Source organism: Ictalurus punctatus, chromosome 2 (assembly GCF_001660625.3).
Source record: "Ictalurus punctatus breed USDA103 chromosome 2, Coco_2.0, whole genome shotgun sequence".
Taxonomy (NCBI): Eukaryota; Metazoa; Chordata; class Actinopteri; order Siluriformes; family Ictaluridae; genus Ictalurus; species Ictalurus punctatus.
The window spans coordinates 4685235-4707453 of NC_030417.2; the positions used below are offsets into that span (position 1 = coordinate 4685235).

A 22219-nucleotide genomic window follows, 5' to 3' on the forward strand; every position below is an offset into this window, starting at 1 on the left:
TTCAAGAGACTTGACAAATCACAGATTTTTAATGCGTTTTAGAAAAAATCCCAACTTTTATGGAAATGGGGTTAATATATGAATAAATATTAATACTGCATATAACAAGTAAATTGAGTCATGGAAAGAGTGATGAGAGATCTTCAAAAATAAAAAATGAGACAGTGGTTGTTGTGGTTTCCTGATAATCACACTATATAACAGAGAGACACTCAGGCAGTGTGACAGTGTGTGTGTGTGTGTGTGTGTGTGTGTGTGTGTGTGTTGTCACTTTGAGGGACTGGTGTGTGTGCAGAAGAATCAGTAATGATGAAGTGCTTGTATCTTTTGTCTGTTGTGTTTCACGTCGCTGCAGGTGAGTGAAGTTATTTTCTATTTTCTATTACAGAAAGGAGAGAGAATATTATCCAGTTCTTAGTTCAGCTGCTTTGTGTTTAGTTCATGTGGTTTCTGTCCAGACTGGGTTTACAGTAGGCCATAGTTCAGTCCTGTTCCTGAACAACAAAACCAAAAACTGTCAAATGTTTAACATTTAAAGCTTTAATTAACAACAACTTTACTTACTACAGTGTTATAATATTAATAGGACCAACAGATCTACAGTGAGATTATTTTACATCCCTTTTTTTCTGCTCTCTCCGTCAGTGATCATCTTCACTTCCTACATTACACCTTATTTACTATTATTTTTAAATAATTAGTTAAATGCATTTGTCAATACTGTGTTCACATTTTCAAAAAAAAAGTGTTAAAGAAGTGAATATAATATTAAAAGTATAGTATTTTAAAAATGTGTAACAATATAATTGTAAAAACTGGAAACTGATCTGGAATCTGCACATTGTGTAGTATTACTCTCTGCAAGTAGTCTTTATTTTCAGATGTAGTTGTAACATGGTGTCTAACCACAGCTGCTTAACTGCAAGTGACTCTCTGGAATTTAAAAGAAAAAATACACACATGATCACAAGATAGTGTAACACACACAGTAGTTAGGAACTGGGCTGAGAAACAAGAGATTAGGGATTCAGTAATAATTCATTCTTATTCAAACTAAGTAGTCAGTAGTAAAACAGACTCATTTCGAGATTTTGGAATTAAATGTACTGAAGTATTTTTCTTAAAATTTCATTTTGAAATGTTGTACTTCATATTGTATTCAGTAGATTGTGAGTTTTTGTATGTTTGTTTCTGTAGGCTGTTCTCTCTTTGCTGATAATCCGACAGAAATCACACGACACAAAGGTGGTTCAGTGCTGTTCCCCTGCTCCTGCTCTGACCTGCACACCAAACCTCAGAGATTCACCTGGGAGAGCGACAGAACAGGACGTCTGACAGAAGTGTTAAATGATGAACACTACCGTGACAGACATCAGCTGTTTAATCACATTTCTCCTGCTAATCTGTCTCTGTTCATATCTGACCTGAGAGAAGAGGATCAGGGAGTCTACAGGTGCAGCACTGAGAAGGACCACAGAGACATCAGGCTTTATGTTAAAGGTAAAGTATTTAAATACACAATAAAAGTTGATATTCAGTGAAAACAGACTTGATCAGTGTTCAAATGAATTATAGTTAAATATGTAACAAAAAAGTTTGCTCCATTTACCAGGGTTTAGGATTTTACTCTAGAAGTCATTTTTTCAAAATCAAGTTATAAATAGCAATAAATACCGATTATGGGTATCAGACTGACCTGAACTTTGGAATGCTATCAGATTGGATTTGACATTTCTTGGATTTGACTATTTCTCACTATAATATGATTTATTTTGATAACACTGTAGTGTTTATAGAGTTACTTGACACCTGTATAATTCCTTCGTGACAACTGACATAAGCCATATAAACATTAATGAAAGCTTCACTGTCACTTTGTTTTGTCAGTTTTTCAGAATTAATGTTAATATGACATGAAACATTAAAACCAAACTCACTGTAAGTAAGTCAACCTGGAAAACATCATAACACCATTTAATGTCCACAGCAGAGCTTCCTGGGTGTATAATAAATATAGATTGATAAAATATAGAAAAATATAAATAATAAAGTAGATTGCACAAAATGACATCATTTATTAACACTTGGAAGGGTTTCATTAGCATTATGTGAACTACTATAAAACTGTACAAATCATATTCTGGTGAAGGTAAGATGATTATCTTCATTCTGTTTACAAATATATTGTATCTAAATCCAAAACACTGCATACAATTATATACAACATCAAAATCTGTAAGAGAAGCTACAGGGGCATACAGTTCACAAATCTGTTTCATAAAAATTCATAACTGTGTTGAAAAACAATGTTTAAATGGCATTATGACTTCTACATTTAAATTGAAGGATGATGTAAACTTAGTCAATTAAGAACTTAGTAAAGAACAGTCCAGTATTCTGATGCAGCAGGTTTACTGACAGGACCTAATGAGATGGTGATGCTGCTTTGCAGCTGTTTAGGATTTGATGTCTGGCCGAATAGACGTCAGTTTAAGGCGGAGATCAGAATCAACACTCCACGTGTTCCTGCACTTTGTCTTTAAGGCCACAAATCCCATTACACAGAGATATGTTTTGGTAAACGGCATCAGAAACATGATTGCCTTGTTACAGAGCTCGGGGTATTTGGAAGACACATGCAACCAGAACTGAGTCAAAAGTCTTTCGGAAAAAAAAATCAGTTTCTAAAAGCTATCACAGGATAGATCAACAAGACTGTCCTGTTCCTTGGAGGTGAGACCCGCATTTACATCCTTCATGTGGTTGGAAAAGTGATTCTGCATCCAGCTCTGCTGTTCTTTCATGCCAGGGAAGTAGTCCTGTATCTGTGACTTCAAAGCCTGCAGGTGCGCTGCCATAGCAACTGCTGCACTGACAGGAAGTGGCCTCTCCAGTTTTCTCGGGCCATTCTTTTCCCCTACAGATCAGTTTTCTTTGTGGTTCCCTCTATTGTGTTTTGCACGTGAGACATTGTGACTTCTTTCCCCTGTAGGGCCAAACTGAGTCCATTCAAGTGGCTGAAAACGTATTCCACGTAGGCCAATATACAAAGCCAATCAAAATCACAGATGCCTCTCTGTGAATGCAGCAATGTATGTGAGTGAGCAGTGGGGTCGAGTCTCTGACCTGCTTCACCAGTCCACTGTGTTGCTCCATCATAGAACGAGAACCATCAGTGCTGAGTCCAACACACTTTGTCCTGCTGATGTCATTGGAAACCATGAAATTGTTCAAAATATCAAACACAGCTTCAGCAGTTACATTTGAATGTAGAGGTCTGCAAAAAAGAAACTTTCCTCGGTTTCTCCATCACACTCATATCTAATGAGTGTGAAATTCTGTAAAAACGACAAGCCTGAACTCTGCTAATTAGCTGCTGGAACACATTCTCAGACAGATCATTGATTCAGCACTTAATCATGTTGTTTAATAAAGAAATCAAGTTTTGTTTCTTAACTGCATTCTTCCCCAGCATAATGCTGACCATCTGCTTAGCGGCTGCTAAACTGAAGTCTTCACCTATGGCAGTGTTGGGGAGTAGCTAACTAAAAGTAGTGACACTACTAACTTAACTCCATTTTTCAGTAGTGTGACAATAGCTCCAGTACTTTACAAATAGTGTAGCTTTTCCAGTAACAAGTTTAAATGAGTAATGATGTAGTGCAACCAATCACTACATATTTTGTGCAGTTATTACGATGCCCTTCACTGCATATCTGCAGTACCTGCTTACTTCACATGAATTGAGAGCCTCAGTGTAGTTCACATGGACAGGAAGAGACCATCTGATGGACACGTAATGCGACCAACCACAGTTTGTTACGTGATATACGGGGCGGGGAAATGTTAAACGCCATGTTGGAATTACTAGAGGACAACCCAGACGTTTTACTCTGAGCTGTTAAATTAAATAAATAAGATGATGTTGTTGACCAGGGCCGTTTCTAGAGTGTGATCACTAGTAGCTTCCCCATCACTGATCTATGGTGTGAAGATTTTAAGATGAAGCTATCAGAGGTATGAAACCTCATACAATGCTGTCACTATCTTTTCATTTCTGCACCGGTCACACAGGCTGACTCAATTACTTGTTTATGTTGCTGCTATTGTTTCAGTTTATTGTCAATTCTCGAGGCTTGTTGGCAAATGATCCATGTTTTGTTTGGAGGTGACGGTGTAACTTGCATGGTTTCAGTGCCTCATTAACGAGAGTCTCTGAGCATAGCACACAGACAGGCGTGGGTCTGTCAGCAGGTCCAACACTTGTACATCTGAAGGACAAGTACTCCTCGCTGTACTTACGAGTCTTTCTTTAATCATAATGCAATCAGGTCGACTTGATGAGGTTGAAGATGCACTGTCGTACTCCACTCCTCTTTTATCGAGCAGCCATCCATGCATTTTGGAATAGGCGGGTAATTGTCTGAGTGACTGAAATCGTAATAAGTAACTTAATACAATTAGAAACAAGCAACGTATCTCACTTCGCTATAATGAAAATAATATTAGTTTTGATATATTAAACTGATATTATCAGAAATATTTGAATTATTTTGATTTAATTTGATTGATTTAGCACTGGTGTACAGAAATGTTTCACTAGACTACACGTTATATCAACTTAACATGAACATTGGTAAACACAGTCTGTAGATCAGCTGACGCTTTAGGAAGTCTTTTAAATACATGTCTTTATAAATATTTATTTAGGTTCATGTCAGTTGTTATGAAGGGTTTATGTAGGTGTCATGTAGCCCTATGAAGATGTCCCTTAAATAATGTCTTACCTTCATTTATAAGATAAGGTACATGCTAGAATGATAATAACTATTTTTTGTTTTTATGCAAGGTGAAGTAAATTAATTGTTATTATTATTTCCAGTTGAAAGTGCATCATTAGCTGAAATAAAATTATTAAAACCAATATTAAAGATTATTAAAGATTTAGCAGTAATTAAAATAAAAATAAGCCAGTATAGGTTCAGTGTTGCATATCAGAGTCCTGATATTGGATTCATATAGAGAATTTAAACAGGTGATTGGCTCATCCTTTAAAAATCTCTTCTGTTTGCAGCAGAAAATGTTGTGATTTACAAGCAGGGAATATTAATAATGCAGTACTTCTATTATTAACTGTAAATGTTATGTTTACAGGCTGTGAGCTGGTGAAGACAGGGGTAGAGCGTGTGACTGTGTTCACAGGAGAGTCTGTAGTTCTGCCCTGTGTCTGCACTGACCTACAGGACAAACCAAAGTCTGTAAAATGGGAGTTTTCTTTACCAGCAATTGGAATCAGACACTTTCAGGAAATTTACCCTGAACAGACTGGACGTCACAGAAACAGAGTCAAACTGGTCAGTAACAACGCTCCAGGAAACCTCTCTCTACTCATATCAGACCTGACTGAAGAGGACCAGGGACTCTACAGATGTTCTGTACAGGACGATAGCAGAGATGTCAGATTATCTGTTAAAGGTACATGTTTTCATTAATGACTGTGAGCATGCTTTACTCCAGTGTCATGTGCCATATTACTAACAGTGATAAAAACAGTCATTAGTTTTAGTAAGTTTTGTCTTTTCAGTAGGAAGAAGAGAACCATCACAACCACCTCAGAGTAAAACAACAAACTCTCCACCTGCATCATCGTCAACAACACTGGAACAAGATAAACAGCAAACACACAGCAGCCTCCCTCCAGGTGCCAAAACTTTTCATCAGCAATGAAAAAATACTGTATTATTACATTTTGTTTTGTTTTATTACACAGTTTTCTGCATTCGTGTGGCTTTGCTGCTGCTGACACTCAGTGTAATGGCATTTATTTGTTGGGGATGCAGAAGCACAACACACACACACACACACACACACACAGAGCATAGTTTTTTAAAGGTTACCTGATGGAATTTCATGTCTAGATTAAATACTTGGTTATTTAACCCAGTATTTTGGCTCCAAATCAGATTTGGAGATTAAATGAAGAATTTGTGATCAGATTCACACATTTACATGAACATGGGTTTACATGAACTTAACCACATCATTCAGTTCATGCTGAAAGAAGTAAATGTTTTGTTTTACTCAGTATTATTGTGTGTGAGTTCAAACAGCACAGCATGTCTCCACACCTTACTAGAGAAACCACTTACAAACCACTAGAGGTGTGATTTCTGAGGTCTTTTCTCTTTAGGAGGAAGATGTGGAGAGGACATGATGACTGAAGGACATCAGGACTGTGAGGAAAAGCCGGAGAATGGGGTTAGTACACGTAAAATAACAGTTATTACAGATTACACACATGTAACACACATGCTCTCATTGAACAGTGAGTTATAGGAAAATATCTTCTGCTGCTTCTATCAGAACAACACATGGTGTAAAGAAAGAAGTCAGATTTGGAGATTTTTGTCGTCTTTACAGGATTTTACTTGCTTCTTAGAGTCAACACCAACAGCCACAGTATTGTCACTGTTTGTGTGTTATATGTGTAATTTTCATGTTCTGTCTTTCCACAGCCTGAACCTAACGTTGTCACTTTCTGTACTAAATAACACACGAACACAGCCGGAGCAGCACGAGTTCAGATCAACGCTGGAGAGAAAACTGAATATAGCAGCATTATAACAATCTAATCCAAAATAAATATAGACACGTTCTCAGATATTATAGAATAATGCTGAAAACATGTATTAAATACACACCATGGCCTAGCGCAAGACTCACTCCGTTGGATTTATTGTATGTATGTGAAATTTTGCTATTTAAAAAATCAGATTCAGACATATAAATGTGTGTGAGTGTCTGTGTGTGGTGGTTCCAGATAATTGTGTTCTCTTCACCTTCATTTATATTAGCTAAGGGTATTGTTCTGCATTCACTTTGTCTATTAATCATTAAAAACTGCTGATGGATAATCTTGCAAATTATATTTTGAATGTACGTGTTATTTTATATCTTATGTGTACCATTCTTACGTATATGAGATTAAGAAATAAATGCTCTAGGAGGCTTTTGCATAAATAGACTGCTATAGAAGTTCTTGTTTGTGACTTTTTTAAAACTTTGAGTAAGAATAAAAAAGGAGGATTGTTGAATCTGCCTGAACTGAACGTGTATTTCTATTCTTTCCCCCAAACACTCCTTACAATTTGTTCACTTTTTTCACAATTAGTTACATGCTTTTATTAATAATGCATTTACTGAAAAGTGATGTGCTTCATTTACATGATTCAAATGTGTACAGCATATTCACAGAATAAAATAATAGTGAAATTGAATAATAGTGAAATTGTGTTGGTGTAATATATATTTTGTTCATGCAGGAATGAAGAAATCATTTGAAAAGTGGATCACTTTTTTCAGTGCTTGATTGATGTTGTACTTGTATATGTGAGTCTATATGTGTAGTGAAAATACATACTTATACCACAGCGCTGTAGAATTCTCGATTCTGATTGGCTGACAGACGTTCTGAGGCGTGCAATTATTTTTCAGTAAATGCACAGCTAAAGTAGTTCCAGTCAGATCTTGACCGCATTACAGTTCCATATCACTTCGCCAAGTTCACTGAAGTAACGGAAAAGTTAGCCTACTGTCCACCACAGCACACACATTTAACAACAAACAACATGACAGAAAATATCGATTCTCCACAAATAAGTAATAATTGACTACGAGCCGTTGAATTATTGTAAAAATAATGTGCACCGGAGGTGGTAATATGATCACGAGGCGAAGAGGAGGATTGAGCCATTGACATGCAGTTATTGGAGAGAGAGAGAGAGAGAGAAAGAGAGAGAATGTGTGATTGCAGTGAGACAGAAAAACCGGTGACCAAGTATCAATATTGATTTATTCGTTATATTTTCTGCATTAATAATAAAAAAAGAACAAACTCTGTGGACAAGTAGGCGTATCGATATTTATTTATTTGTACTATTTTTATATAATCATGTCTCTCACTCGCTCTCTCTCTCTAACTCTCTCGCTCTCTCTCTCCCTTTCCAATAATTTCATATCAATGGATCAATCCTCTGTTACTAGCTCTAAAATAATGTTTTGGAATTAGCAATGTAGGCTTGAGATGGGATGCGTAATAAATTAGTTCCACACACACAAGAGCTTTTTAAGGACAAAAACCTGACAAGTTTCAATATTACTCCTTACATATTTATCTCTAAAATTTTCATAATAGTCCTTATAGATAGTTACAGGGGTTTTTTTTTATTTTTTTAAACAATATTGAGGTAATTTTTTTTCAAAGCTCACACAGTTATCACAGCAGCGGTCTGAGTGGACTGAACTATAGATCAGTTTTTATTGCTTTGAGACAAAAGGCATTGAATAAGTTCATCATTCAATATTCATGCATTCTTTTTTCACACAAATTCAACTTCCAGCAAATCTCTGTGTATCTACTGCACATGTTTCCAACCTGTAGTGTACAGTTTATAAAATAAAACTAATTGATTCAAAATCAAATAGTAAAAAACTTAATAAATGAATAAATTATCAATCAGTCAATCACAGTTTATTTCCTAATTTAGCTGTAGACCTACTCACTTTGTTTTTTCTATACATAAGGGGACATGTTTGGCTCGATGGGCAGCACAGTGGTACAGCAGGTAGCATTACTCCCTCACAGCTCCAGGGTCCCCAGTTCAATCCTGAGCTCAGGTTACTGTCTGTGTGGAGTTTCACATGTTCTCCCCATGTCCATGTGGGTTTTCTCTGGGTTCTCCGGTTTCCTTCCACCTTCCAAAAATTATTCCAGGGTATATTCCCTCCTTGACCCCAGTGTTCCCAGGACAGGCTCCAGATCCACCATGACCCACCTTCGGCATAGCTAAATAACCGTGCTGTTCAATCCCCATGTTTACAGGGTTATAAACACGGTTAGCGTATGGTTTTCACCAGAAGCGTGATATTTCATCATGCACTTCTGGGAAAAAGGGGAGTTTTCTGCAGTGTGAGGGATATTTATTTTCATTGGGGAGGAAACGCTCATCCAGCCTGCTACGAGCCACTTCCTCTTCCCCAGGCCAGTCTAGATTTAGTTTTTCAATTGCCCTACTAATCACCTCAAGGAGCTCTTTAAAGCTTGAGAGTTGCTCTCTGTTTTTGGTGCAATGGCACCCCAACAGAGCTGGACCCGGAAGACAGAGCAAGAGAGAGAGCAGCGCTCATCTCTGGCTCTTCGTCCAGATCCATACGAGATCCCCAGGACCTGAGCAGACTGACTGTCTCGGCAGCGGCCGACCCAGACCCTCGAGGCTCTGAAACCCGACTCCCTTCAGCCGAGGAGAGAGCGAGTCACGAGCAGAGCTGCCTAATTGTAAGGCGTTCACAACGCGCAGAGTCAGACCCCTCGAGGGCTGCCCTGGTGTGCTCCACCCCTAAACACTTCACACAGAAAGTGTCCTGATACATTTCCCTCATAAATCATTATCTGATGAGGGAGATTACAGTAGATAGTAGGCTTTCCTAGTCACTGAATGTTTTCATTTACATCATTTGAATTATTTAAAACATGAAGGCTGGTCATAATGAAATTCACTAAATTCCAGGGGTTTCAGTACAGTGACATAAAATGGGCGTTTCTGGGGGCGTGGCGAAGACGCCCCTTTACAAAAAAAAAACCCCATTTTTTTTCCATTTGTTTTTAATCCTGTAAATGCTAAATTAATTGGTTCTTCAAACTGTCAACTTTGCTCTTTCTGTGCAAATAAAGTTGAGTATGAAAACGTGGATAATTATGAGTTTGTTTGTGGCAACAGCAGTGGAAAAAATACTGTGGTTAAAAATAAGTTTCACTGCAGATTTTTAGTCTTACATGTTAGGACACATGATAGAGTTGATGCAAAATCAGTAAGACTTTGAGCTTATTTAAGTGAAACAAGCATTTCATAACAATAGTATTTTTCAAAAACATGAAACCCCTGTGATCAGGACAGGTATCTGAAGATGTAGCAGTATGAATGTAAACCCCTGTGATCAGGACAGGTATCTGAAGATATCTGCAACAAATTGCTTTTCTTCAAACTGTGCATGATCGTCGACCCATGCAGATTCTCAAAATAGGCCACGCCTACCAGATGATGTCATACCGCTTACGCTGTCCTGAAATCCCTGGGAAAAGTGACAGCTGATTGTAACTCCAGTTGAAGTGAAAATATCCTGCACATCTTCTTCAATCATAAGCCCCGCCCCCTCACTGTGCTCCTCCTCCCTTCACTTTTCCCCATGGAAACCTCAACTTGCATTCAGACAATAATTCATAATCCGACATTGTAGCTGAGGAGAGGTATCTTCCAGGCTAACGCTTATCGCTGTGTTAATGAGTAGTATGTGAATTTATGTTTAGTGAATGAGGACATCCTGTTTTCCAGATCTAATTTACTTTGCACAGATTTGATCGATATCATTAGCTTGTTAGCTGCTAAAAGAAATCTCTTCTAATTTATCAATAATGCCACAAACGATGTGATTTAGTCATCATCAGTGAAGCTTTTTGAAGTGATTTGTTCATTTAGAGGACTAGTCAGTAAGTTTACTCATGAAAATGCTGGCTGTAAGGGTTATTATAGATTAAAAATGTTTTAGCTGTTCTGTTTGCAATGAGTGATCTACTTAGTACTGCTTAGCTGATGTTTATTTATCCAGATGGATATACGGATCATCAGAGGATCATCAGTCAGGTGAGGGGAAGCAGACAGCAGGGACAAAGGTTACATTTGAACGATCTACATTTCACTGCAGAATTTCATTTCACTACCCCTCAAATAAATCTTTTATAACCTGGACCTTAATCTACAATCACACGATCAACAAATTACCCAGATATGGTAAAACTGTCAAAGCATTAACTCTTTAACACTTAAGTTTAAAATATTCCAACTGGAGCCCGGTGAGAGTTTTACTTTTTTTAATGCCACCATTATATTTGAACTGTTGTGTTCAGTTTTGATTCCTAAAAAAGTTTACATAGGCAATTTTAGCCCTTTACAGGGCATGCCCCTGGACCCCCTAGAAAATTTTGAAGTACTTCTGTAAAACTCTTTGGGGGCCTGTGCCCCAGTAGTGATCAAACTCTAGAAACACCCTGTCAAGTACTGTCTATATTCACTGGTAGTAGGGGTCCAACTGCCATTTCCGTTGGGTGTGGGGTTTGTCACTTTTTTTTTTTTTTTTTTTTTAAATATTTTTGTAATGGTATTTTAGGGAAGCGAATTGTCTTTTGTTTATGTTTTCTTTTTAAGTAAGTTAGTTTCCCTTACACAGCAGGGTTTTTTTTGTTGTTTTTGTTTGTTGTTGTTTTGGCCTTGGACCACCCTGACCTTTTCCTGGTTTATTTGTGATGTGCATATATACACATGTAAGGTGTAGTCCTAAGTATTACTGTGTCTGAATAAACCAGGAATAAGACACACAGGAGTAAGCTCAAAAGGGTGATATATATTGCGATATTTACATTTACTCCACCTAACATTAGGCCTTAATGAGACAATAAAGGCCTTTTTTCTTTCTTTTTTCTGCAGAAATCAGGATGTAGATTTAGATCTCTAATGAGCAATTATCTGTAGACCAGCTGTAATAGCAGATTTATGGCACAAGATGTCGCTATTTAGCCGCTTAGCCATAGTTCACTACAGTCTACTGGTGTGGTGACTCGGTCCCTCAGGCTTCCTAGGGGTCATCTAATAAATTTAACTTTAGCTGATAAAGTATAGAAACATTAATACGAGGAGAAACTGTACACATTCAAAATACTTGGAGTAATTTATAATGCATTCATTTGTTTATTCAGGTCAAATTTAATCTAAAGAAAAGGCTACATGCAAGCATTAAGAAAATGATGCCTGAGACAGAATACAATGCTGATACTAAGAGGTAAGATAAAGCCACCACATGAGAAAAGATCTAAAATTTTTTGGGTTTTTTTAGAATAAATATTAATACTGCATATAAAAAGTAAATTAGTAAGCACGGTGGCTTAGTGGTTGGCATGTTTGCCTCACACTGCCAGGGTCGGGGTTCGATTCCCACTGTGACCATGTGTGTGCGGAGTTTGCATGTTCTCCCTGTGCTGCGGGGGTTTCCTCCCCCAGTCCAAAGACATGAATGGCAGGCTAATTGGCCTGTCTAAAGTGTCCGTAGTGTGTGAGTGTGTATGTGATTGTGCCCCTGATGGACTGACACCCTGTCCAGGGTGTACCCCGCCTTGTGCCCCATGCTTCCTGGGATAGACTCCAGGTTCCCCGTGACCCTGAGGAAGGATAAAGCAGATGAAGATGAATGAGTGAGTGATAAAAAGTAAACTGAGTCATGGAAAGAGTGATGAGAGATCTTCAAAAAGAAAAAATGAGACTGTGGTTTCCTGATAATCACACTATATAACAGAGAGACACTCAGGCAGTGTGACAGTGTGTGTCGTGGTCACTTTTAGGGACTGGTGTGTGTGCAGAAGAATCAGTAATGATGAAGTGCTTGTATCTTTTGTCTGCTGTGTTTCACGTCGCTGCAGGTGAGTGAAGTTATTTTCTATTTTCTATTACAGAAAGGAGAGAGAATATTAGCCAGTTCTTAGTTCACCTGCTTTGTGTTTATTTCATGTGGTTTCTGTCCAGACTGGGTTTACAGTAGGCCGTAGTTCAGCCCTGTTCCTGAACAACCAAATTGTCCAAAGACAGCAGTAATCTTTATACACAAGGTAAACATACACGTCATGCCTTGTGTTATAATCTCCTTATTTAGACCTGTTCAGCTTTGATCATGTGGATTTTTTCTTAATGATTAACTTCAGTCTAAAATGTACTGATGAAGAGAGGTGGGTGAATGAATAAGGAGGAATCTACAGTGAGATTATTTTACATCCCTATAATACTTACAGTGTATGTTTTTACACCTTTACTGAATTACATCTCTCACAATCTCTGTCTTAGTGAATGTATCTATAATAACTCATATAAAGAGTAATAGAAAAGTTCTTTTCCTGTAACTTGTAACTGTCACGTCTTCATTCTGGTCTTAGCTGTAAAGAGATGCGTGTGAATTTCACACCTTTTTCTGCTGTCCCTCTGTCAGTGACCATCTTCACTTCCCGCATTACGCCTTATTTACTGTTATTTTTAAATACTAGTTAAATGCATTTGTCAGTACTGTGTTCACATTTTTAAAAAAAAAGTTTTAAAGAAGTGAACATAGTATTGAGAAATGTGTATAAATAATTGTTAAAACTGGAAACTGATCAGTTTAAAGAAATCTGCACATTGTGTAGTTGTAACACGCTGGCTGCGTCTGAAATGGTGTACTACCTACTACACAGTAGGCGAACAGCAGTACACCAGAGGGGTAGTAGTTATGTCCGAATTCTCAGTAGGAGAGAAATACCCGGATGGTGTACTGCTTCCGGTGAGATTTTGCAGCGTGCAACCGATGGACACTACGCGAGTCAAAAATCCCATAATGCAACAGGGCTGGTGCGGACGAGCTCAGAAAAAAATGGCGGAAGACAGCGCGTCGGCTCTTTTTAAGTATTAAACCTTGGTTAAACAGCACTTGTTTAACAATACCCGAATAAATTGTTAACTTGTTGAAGGCATAAACAAGAAAACAGTTGTCACAGCGTTTGAAACCTTTCTTGTGATCTCCATCATGCCTTAGCCGGCCAAGCTAACGGCAACGAATTTACCTCAGTCTGTTAACCCCGCCCACTTTACATGACTAATTCAGTTCACTTTCCTGATCTGCGTTTTGCCGTGTAGTAGGTTCAAGATTTTGGAATTAAATGTACTGAAGTATTTTTCATAAAATTTAATTTTGATATGTTGTACTTCACATTGTATTCAGTAGATTGTGAGTTTTTGTATGTTTGTTTCTGTAGGCTGTTCTCTCTCTGCTGATAATCCGACAGAAATCACACGACACACAGGTGGTTCAGTGCTGTTACCCTGCTCCTGCTCTGACCTGCACACCAAACCTCAGAAATTCACCTGGGAAAACGACAGAACAGGACATCTGACAGAAATGTTAAATGATGAACACTACCGTGGCAGACTTCAGCTGTTTACTCACATTTCTCCTGCTAATCTGTCTCTGCTCATATCTGACCTGAGAGAAGAGGATCAGGGATCCTACAGGTGCAGCACTGAGAAGGAACACAGAGACATCAGGCTTAATGTTAAAGGTAAAATATTTAAATACACAATAAAAGTTGATATTCAGTGAAAACAGACTTGATCAGTGTTCAAATGAATTATAGTTAAATATGTAACAAAAAAGTTTACTCCATTTACCAGGATTTAGGATTTTACTCTAGAAGTCATTTTGTCAAAATCAAGTTATAAATAGCAATAAATACCGAATTTGGGTATCAGACTGACCTGAACTTTGGAATGTTATCAGATTGGATTTGAGTCTAATCTATGATTCATTTTGGTAACACTGCAGTGTTTATAAATATAGATTAATTTTTATATATAAGTAGATTATCTCTTTGTTTAATTGGCATTATGAATTAAGTGAACTACCATAAAATAATGTTAATATGACATGAAACATTAAAACCAAACTCACTGTAAGTAAGTCAACCTGGAAAGCATCATAACACCATTTAATGTCCACAGCAGAGCTTCCTGGGTGTATAATAAATATAGATTGATAAAATATAGAAAAAAATATATAATAATGTAAATTTTCTCTTTGCACAAAATGACATTATTTATTAACACTTGGAAGGGTTTCATTAGCATTATGTGAACTACTATAAAAATGTCTGAATCATATTCTGGTCAAGGTAAGATGACTATCTTCATTCTGTTTACAAACATGTTGTATCTAAATCCAAAACACTGCATACAATTATATACAACATCAAAATCTGTAAGAGAAGCTACAGGTGCATACAGATCACAAATCTGTTTCATAAAGATTCATAACTGTGTTGAAAAACAATGTTTAAATGACATTACAACATCTACATTTAAATTGAAGGACGATGTAAACTTCGTCAATTAAGAACTTAGTAAAGAACAGTCCAGTAGTCTGATGCAGCAGGTTTACTGACAGGACCTAATGGGTCATTCCATCTCAAGTGGTCCAATAATTACAAAGTCGGTTGCTCGACTGTTTTTAATTTTCATAATTATTTTTGAGTGATTACTCTATGTATTGGTGTTGCAAAACCAGCAGTTTTTTGTTATACAGCTGTTTAGGGAAACCTCAATATCTCGGTTCAGGATGGTCCTAGCTTCTTGGAACAAAAACTGACCTCTAGCGCACATTAAAAGTTGAAATACATAAACATTTTGCACATTCTTGTTCCTTAGAGTTAGAAATGAAGTCCAAGTGTAGTGCTGAAGATTGCTCACAGTTCCACATTTAGGGTCAATTTATAATAATGGGAAGGGCTCGAGTCTCAGTTTTAATTTTTATGTCGTACCTAGATAAGTATAGTGTGCATGCAGAACATTTCATTTTTGAGTTGAGAAAGTAAGGGGTGAGAAAGTGCCATTAAAATTCTGTTCACTTTTGGGTTGAATATCTCTGGTGGGGGACCAGATACAAACCTGAACTATACTTACCTTTGGCAAGCGGCATCAGAAACATGATTGCCTTGTTACAGAGCTCGGGATATTTGGAAGACACATGGGACCAGAACTCGGTCAAAAGTCTTTCTGGAAAAAAATCAGTTTCTAAAAGCTATCACAGGATAGATCAACAAGACTGTCCTGTTCCTTGGAGGTGAGACCCGCATTTACATCCTTAACGTGGTTGGCAAAGTTATTCTGTATCCAGCTCTGCTGTTGTCTCATGCCAGGGAAGTAGTCCTGTATCTGTGACTTCAAAGCCTGCAGGTGCGCTGCCATAGCAACTGCTGCACTAACAGGAAGTGGCCTCTCCAGTTTTCTCGTAGTTGGCTCGGGCCATTCTTTTCCCCTAAAGATCAGTTTTCTTTGTGGTTCCCTCTATTGTGTTTTGCACGTGAGACATTGTGACTTCTTTCCCCTGTAGGGGCAAACTGAGTCCATTCAAGTGGCTGAAAACGTATTCCTAGTAGACTAATATACAAAGCCAATCAAAATCACAGATGCCTCTCTGTGAATGCAGCAATGTATGTGAGTGAGCAGTGGGGCCGAGTCTCTGACCTGCTTCACCAGTCCACTGTGTTGCTCCATCATAGAGCGAGAACCATCAGTGCTGAGTCCAACACACTTTGTTCTGCTGATGTCATTGGAAACCATGAAATTGTTCAAAATGTCAAACGCAGCTTCAGCAGTTACATTTGAATGTAGAGGTCTGCAAAAAAGAAAGTTTCCTCAGTTTCTCCATCACACTCATACCTAATGAATTTGAAATTTTATGTGGACTCGATTTGAATTCTGTAAAAACGACGAGCCTAAACTCTGCTAATTAGCTGCTGGAACACATTCTCAGCCATATCATTGATTCAGCACTTAATCATGTTGTTTAATAATGAAATCAAGTTTTGTTTCTTAACTGCATTCTTCCCCAGCATAATGCTGACCATCTGCTTAGCGGCTGCTAAACTCAAGTCTTCACCTATGGCAGTGTTGGGGAGTAGCTAACTAAAAGTAGTGACACTACTAACTTAACTCCATTTTTCAGTAGTGTGACAGTAGCTCCAGTACTTTACAAATAGTGTAGCTTTTCCAGTAACAAGTTAAAATGAGTAATGATGTAGTGCGACCAATCACTACGTATTTTGTCCAGTTATTACGATGGCCTTCACTGCATATCTGCAGTACCTGCTTACTTCACATGAATTAAGAGCCTCAGTGTAGTTCACATGGACAGGAAGAGACCGTCTGATGGACACGTAATGCGACCAACCACAGTTTGTTACGTGATATATGGGGCGGGGAAATGATAAACGCCATGTTGGAATTACTAGAGGACAACCCAGACGTTTTACTCTGAGCTGTTAAATTAAATAAATAAGATGATGTTGTTGACCAGGGCCGTTTCTAGAGTGTGATCACTAGTAGCTTCCCCATCACTGAACTATGGTGTGAAGATTTTAAGATGAAGCTATCAGAGGTATGAAACCTCATACAATGCTGTCACTATCTTTTCATTTCTGCACCGGTCACACAGGATGACTCAATTACTTGTTTATGTTGCTGCTATTGTTTCAGTTTATTGTCAATTCTCGAGGCTTGTTGGCAAATGATCCATGTTTTGTTTGGAGGTGACGGTGTAACTTGCATGGTTTCAGTGCCTCATTAACGAGTCTCTGAGCATAGCACACAGACAGGCGTGGGTCTGTCAGCAGGTCCAACACTTGTACATCTGAAGGACAAGTACTCCTCGCTGTACTTACGAGTCTTTCTTTAATCATAATGCAATCAGGTCGACTTGATGAGGTTGAAGATGCACTGTCGTACTCCACTCCTCTTTTATCGAGCAGCCATCCATGCATTTTGGAATAGGCGGGTAATTGTCTGAGTGACTGAAATCGTAATAAGTAACTTAATACAATTACAAACAAGCAACGTTTCTCACCTCACTATAATGAAAATAATATTAGTTTTGATATTTTAAACTGATATTATCAGAAATATTTGAATTATTTTGATTTAATTTGATTGATTTAGCCTAGGCCCCAGTTTGGGAAGCACTGGTGTACAGAAATGTTTCACTACACTACACGTTATATCACGTTATGTAGGTGTCATGTAGCCCTATGAAGATGTCCCTTAAATAATGTCTTAACTTTATTTAAAAGATAAGGTACATGCTAGAATGATAATAACTATTTTTTGTTTTTATGCAAGCTGAAGTAAATTAATTGTTATTATTATTTCCAGTTGAAAGTGCATCATTAGCTGAAATAAAATTATTAAAACCAATATTAAAGATTATTAAAGATTTAGCAGTTATTAAAATTAAAATAAGCCAGTATAGGTTCAGTGTTGCATATCAGAGTCCTGATATTGGATTCATATAGAGAATTTAAACAGGTGATTGGCTCATCCTTTAAAAATCTCTTCTGTTTGCTGCAGAAAATGTTGTTATTTACAAGCAGGGAATATTAATAATGCAGTACTTCTATTATTGACTGTAAATGTTATGTTTACAGGCTGTGAGCTGGTGAAGAAGACAGGGGTAGAGGACGTGACTATGTTCACAGGAGAGTCTGTAGTTCTGCCCTGCGTCTGCACTGACCTACAGGACAAACCAAAGTCTGTAAAATGGGAGTTTTCAATACCAGCAACTAGAATCAGTCACTTTCAGGAAATTTACCCTGAACAGACTGGACGTCACAGAAACAGAGTCAAACTGGTCAGTAACAACGCTCCAGGAAACCTCTCTCTACTCATATCAGACCTGACTGAAGAGGACCAGGGAGTCTACAGATGTTCTGTACAGGCTGATAGCAGAGATGTCAGATTATCTGTTAAAGGTACATGTTTTCATTAATGACTGTGAGCATGCTTTACTCCAGTGTCATGTGCCATATTACTAACAGTGATAAAAACAGTCATTAGTTTTAATAAGTTTTGTCTTTTCAGTAGGAAGAAGAGAAACTTCAACACACTCGAGGAAAACAGACACAACACGTCCATCAGAACAACCTCAGAGTAAAACAAACAAACAAACAAACAAACACACACACACACACACAGCATAGTTTTTTAAAGGTTACCTGATGGAATTTCATGTCTAGATTATATACTTGGTTATTTAACTCAGTATTTTGGCTCCAAATCAGATTTGGAATTAAATGAAGAATTTGTGATCAGACTCACACATTTACATGAACATGGGTTTACATGAACTTAACCACATCATTCAGTTCATGCTGAAAGAACTAAATGTTTTGTTTTACTCAGTATTATTGTGTGTGAGTTCAAACAGCACAGCATGTCTCCACACCTTACTAGAGAAACCACTTACAAACCACTAGAGGTGTGATTTCTGAGGTCTTTTCTCTTTAGGAGGAAGATGTGGAGAGGACGTGATCACTGAAGGACATCAGGACTGTGAGGGAAAGCCGGAGGATCGGGTTAGTACACGTAAAATAACAGTTATTACAGATTACACACATGTAACACACATGCTCTCATTGAACAGTGAGTTATAGGAAAATATCTTCTGCTGCTTCTATCAGAACAACACATGGTGTAAAGAAAGAAGTCAGATTTGGAGATTTTTGTCGTCTTTACAGGATTTTACTTGCTTCTTAGAGTCAACACCAACAGCCACAGTATTGTCACTGTTTGTGTGTTATATGTGTAATTTTCATGTTCTGTCTTTCCACAGACTGAACCTGACCGTGTCACTTTCTGTACTAAATAACACATGAACACAGCCGGAGCAGCACGAGTTCAGATCAACGCTGGAGAGAAAACTGAATATAGAAGCATTATAACAATCTAATCCAAAATAAATATAGACACGTTCTCAGATATTATAGAATAATGCTGAAAACATATATTAAATACACACCATGGCCTAGCGCAAGACTCACTCTGTTGGATTTATTGTAAGTATCTGAAATTTTGCTATTTAAAAAATCAGATTCAGACATATACGTGTGTGTGAGAGAGTGTGTGTGTGTGTGTGTGTGTGTGTGTGTGTGTGTGTGTGTGTGTGTGTGTGTGTGTGTGTGTGTTTGTGTGTGGTGGTTCCAGATAATTGTGTTCTCTTCACCTTCATTTATATTAGCTAAGGGTATTGTTCTGCATTCACTTTGTCTATTAATCATTAAAAACTGCTGATGGATAATCTTGCAAATTATATTTTGAATGTACGTGTTATTTTATATCTTATGTGTACCATTCTTACGTATATGAGATTAAAAAATTAATGCTCTAGGAGACTTTTGCATAAATAGACTATAGAAGTTCTTGTTTGTGACTTTTTTAAAACTTTGAGTAAGAATAAAAAAGGAGGATTGTTGAATCTGCCTGAACTGAACGTGTATTTCTATTCTTTCCCCCTAACACTCCTTACAATTTGTTCACTTTTTTTCACAGTTAGTTACATGCTTTTATTAATAATGCATTTACTGAAAAGTGATGTTCTTCATTTACATGATTCAAATGTGTACAGCATATTCACAGAATAAAATAATTACATCAACACAATTATTTGCAAAAGAATGTAAACTGAAAGAGTGAAATTGTGTTGGTGTAATATATATTTTGTTCATGTAGGAATGAAGAAATCATTTGAAAAGTGGATCACTTTTTTCAGTGCTTGATTGATGTTGTACTTGCATATGTGAGTCTATATGTGTAGTGAAAATACATACTTATACCACAGTGCTGTAGAATCCTCGATTCTGATTGGCTGACAGACGTTCTGAGGCGTGCAATTATTTTTCAGTAAATGCACAGCTAAAGTAGTTCCTGTCAGATCTTGACCGCATTACAGTTCCATATCACTTCGCCAAGTTCACTGAAGTAACGGAAAAGTTAGACTACTGTCCACCACAGCACACACATTTAACCACAAACAAAATGACAGAAAATATCGATTTTCCACAAATAAGTAATAATTGATGACGAACCATTGAATTATTATAAAAATAATGTGCACCGGAGGTGGTAATACGACCACGAGGCGAAGAGGAGGATTGAGCCATTGACATGCAGTTATTGGAGAGAGAGAGAGAGAGAGAGAGAGAGAGAGAGAGAGAGAGAGAGAGAGAGAATGTGTGATTGCAGCGAGACAGAAAAGCCGGTGACCAAGTATCAATATTTATTTATTCATTATATTTTCTGCATTAATAATAAAAAAAGAACAAACTCTGTGGACAAGTAGGCTTATCGATATTTATTATTTTGTACTATTTTTATATAATCATGTCTCTCTCACTCGCTCTCTCTCTCTAACTCTCTCGCTCTCTCTCCCTTTCCAATAACTTCATATCAATGGATCAATCCTCTGTTACTAGCTCTAAAATTATGTTTTGGAATTAGCAATGTAGGCTTGAGATGGGATGCGTAATAAATTAGTTCCACACTAATTTATTGTGGCAGTTGCCACAAGCTACATGATAGGGGGGGCTTTCGTTACAAATGGTTGAGAACCACTGATTTATATCAATGTTTGTGAGGAGACGAAAGGGGAGGGAGGCAGGGAGGAGAGGGAAGGGGAGGGAGGGAATGAGGGAGGAGACGAAAGGGGAGGGAGGGAGTGAGGGAGAAGAGTGAAGAGGTGGGAGGGAGTGAGGGAGGAGATGAAAGGGGAGGGAGGGAGTGAGGGAGGAGAGGGAAGAGGTGGGAGGGAGTGAGGGAGGAGATGAAAGGGGAGGGAGGGAGTGAGGGAGGAGAAGGAAGGGGAGGGAGGAGAGGGAAGGGGAGGGAGGGAGTGAGTGAGCAGACTAAAGAGGAGGGAGGGTGTAAGGGAGGAGACGAAAGGGGAGGGAGGAGACGAAAGGGAAGGGGAGGGAGAGGGAGGGAGAAGGGAGGGAGTGAGGGAGAGGTGTAGGGGGAGCACAACAATACAATTCTGCTTAGGGCACCCATTTGGCCAGTAGCGGACCTGATTCTGCCTTAATATTACACTTGTCACAAACGGATGGAAAAATTCTGGAAACAGACGTCTCAAACAGGTTTGATGAAGTTTTACATCCTGTATCAGGTAAAAGAAACTTAATTTTGCATTAAAAAAAAATCATTTTAAAGTCTTAAATAATGTGCATCTGTGACGCCTACAAATGTATTGTCACAATTGTTGAGTTGTTTTGTGTATTGGCCTGTATAAAAGGAACAATTTGAATATATTTTTGCAATGGATTTGAGTAGTATTTTTGAGGGTGCAATTGCTTGATTATGCCACAAGGGGGAGTGTTCATTTATGTGAGCGCTAGTAAGGCTGCGCGATGCTTCCGCTCCTCAGACAGAGAACAGCTTGCTGAGCAATCACAAGTAACATCTCCTGTGTCTGATTTTCCTCTACAAAACAGGACACAATATCTGTTCACGGGTTACTCATGCTTGAGGCCTGTAAGAGAAATTTGGAGGCACCGCTGGGATCGGCATCTGACGAGAGTTGGTGCTGATCTTTTAACCAACAAACCAGGCAGACGTCGCAGGACCAGTACAGTGGAGTGGCAGGCGTGCAACTGGGGCGGCCACGAGGCGAAGAGGAGGATTGAGCCATTGACATGCAGTTATTGTGTGTGTGTGTGTGTGTGTGTGTGTGAGAGAGAGAGAGAGAGAGTATCATTATTTATTTATTTATTTAT

The 22219-nt window shown here is 38.1% G+C and overlaps 2 protein-coding genes across 8 annotated transcripts in view; both read left to right on the plus strand.

The window, feature by feature from the left end:
* The window catches only part of LOC108261157 (transcriptional protein SWT1), a 106300-nt gene that overhangs the window by 21011 nt on the left and 63070 nt on the right, over positions 1-22219 (plus strand). The gene's annotated exons all lie outside the window — the stretch shown is intronic.
* LOC124627488 (junctional adhesion molecule-like) lies at positions 539-19845 on the plus strand. Of its 3 annotated transcripts, none has more exons than XM_053686817.1 (6): positions 13228-13788; positions 13883-14185; positions 18101-18424; positions 18534-18602; positions 18960-19027; positions 19285-19845. In XM_053686817.1, the coding sequence occupies exons 2-6, from the start codon at positions 14026-14028 to the stop codon at positions 19318-19320; spliced, it is 657 nt and encodes a 218-aa protein (XP_053542792.1). In that variant the 5' UTR covers positions 13228-13788; positions 13883-14025; the 3' UTR covers positions 19321-19845. The 3 variants fall into 3 exon arrangements, with proteins under 3 accessions (XP_053542788.1, XP_053542792.1, XP_053542796.1); XM_053686821.1 differs by having other exon boundaries at positions 13228-13532; XM_053686813.1 differs by lacking the exons at positions 13228-13788; positions 13883-14185; positions 18101-18424; positions 18534-18602 and adding exons at positions 539-1500; positions 5155-5475; positions 5585-5701.

Bases quoted from the DNA above. Each gene is read 5' to 3' on its own strand.
- LOC124627488 (XM_053686813.1), top strand. From the start codon at position 1,182: ATGTTTGTTTCTGTAGGCTGTTCTCTCTTTGCTGATAATCCGACAGAA. The intron at 1,501-5,154 runs GTAAAGTATTTA...TTATGTTTACAG, and splicing joins CATCAGGCTTTATGTTAAAG to GCTGTGAGCTGGTGAAGACA. The intron at 19,028-19,284 runs GTTAGTACACGT...GTCTTTCCACAG, and splicing joins AGGGAAAGCCGGAGGATCGG to ACTGAACCTGACCGTGTCAC.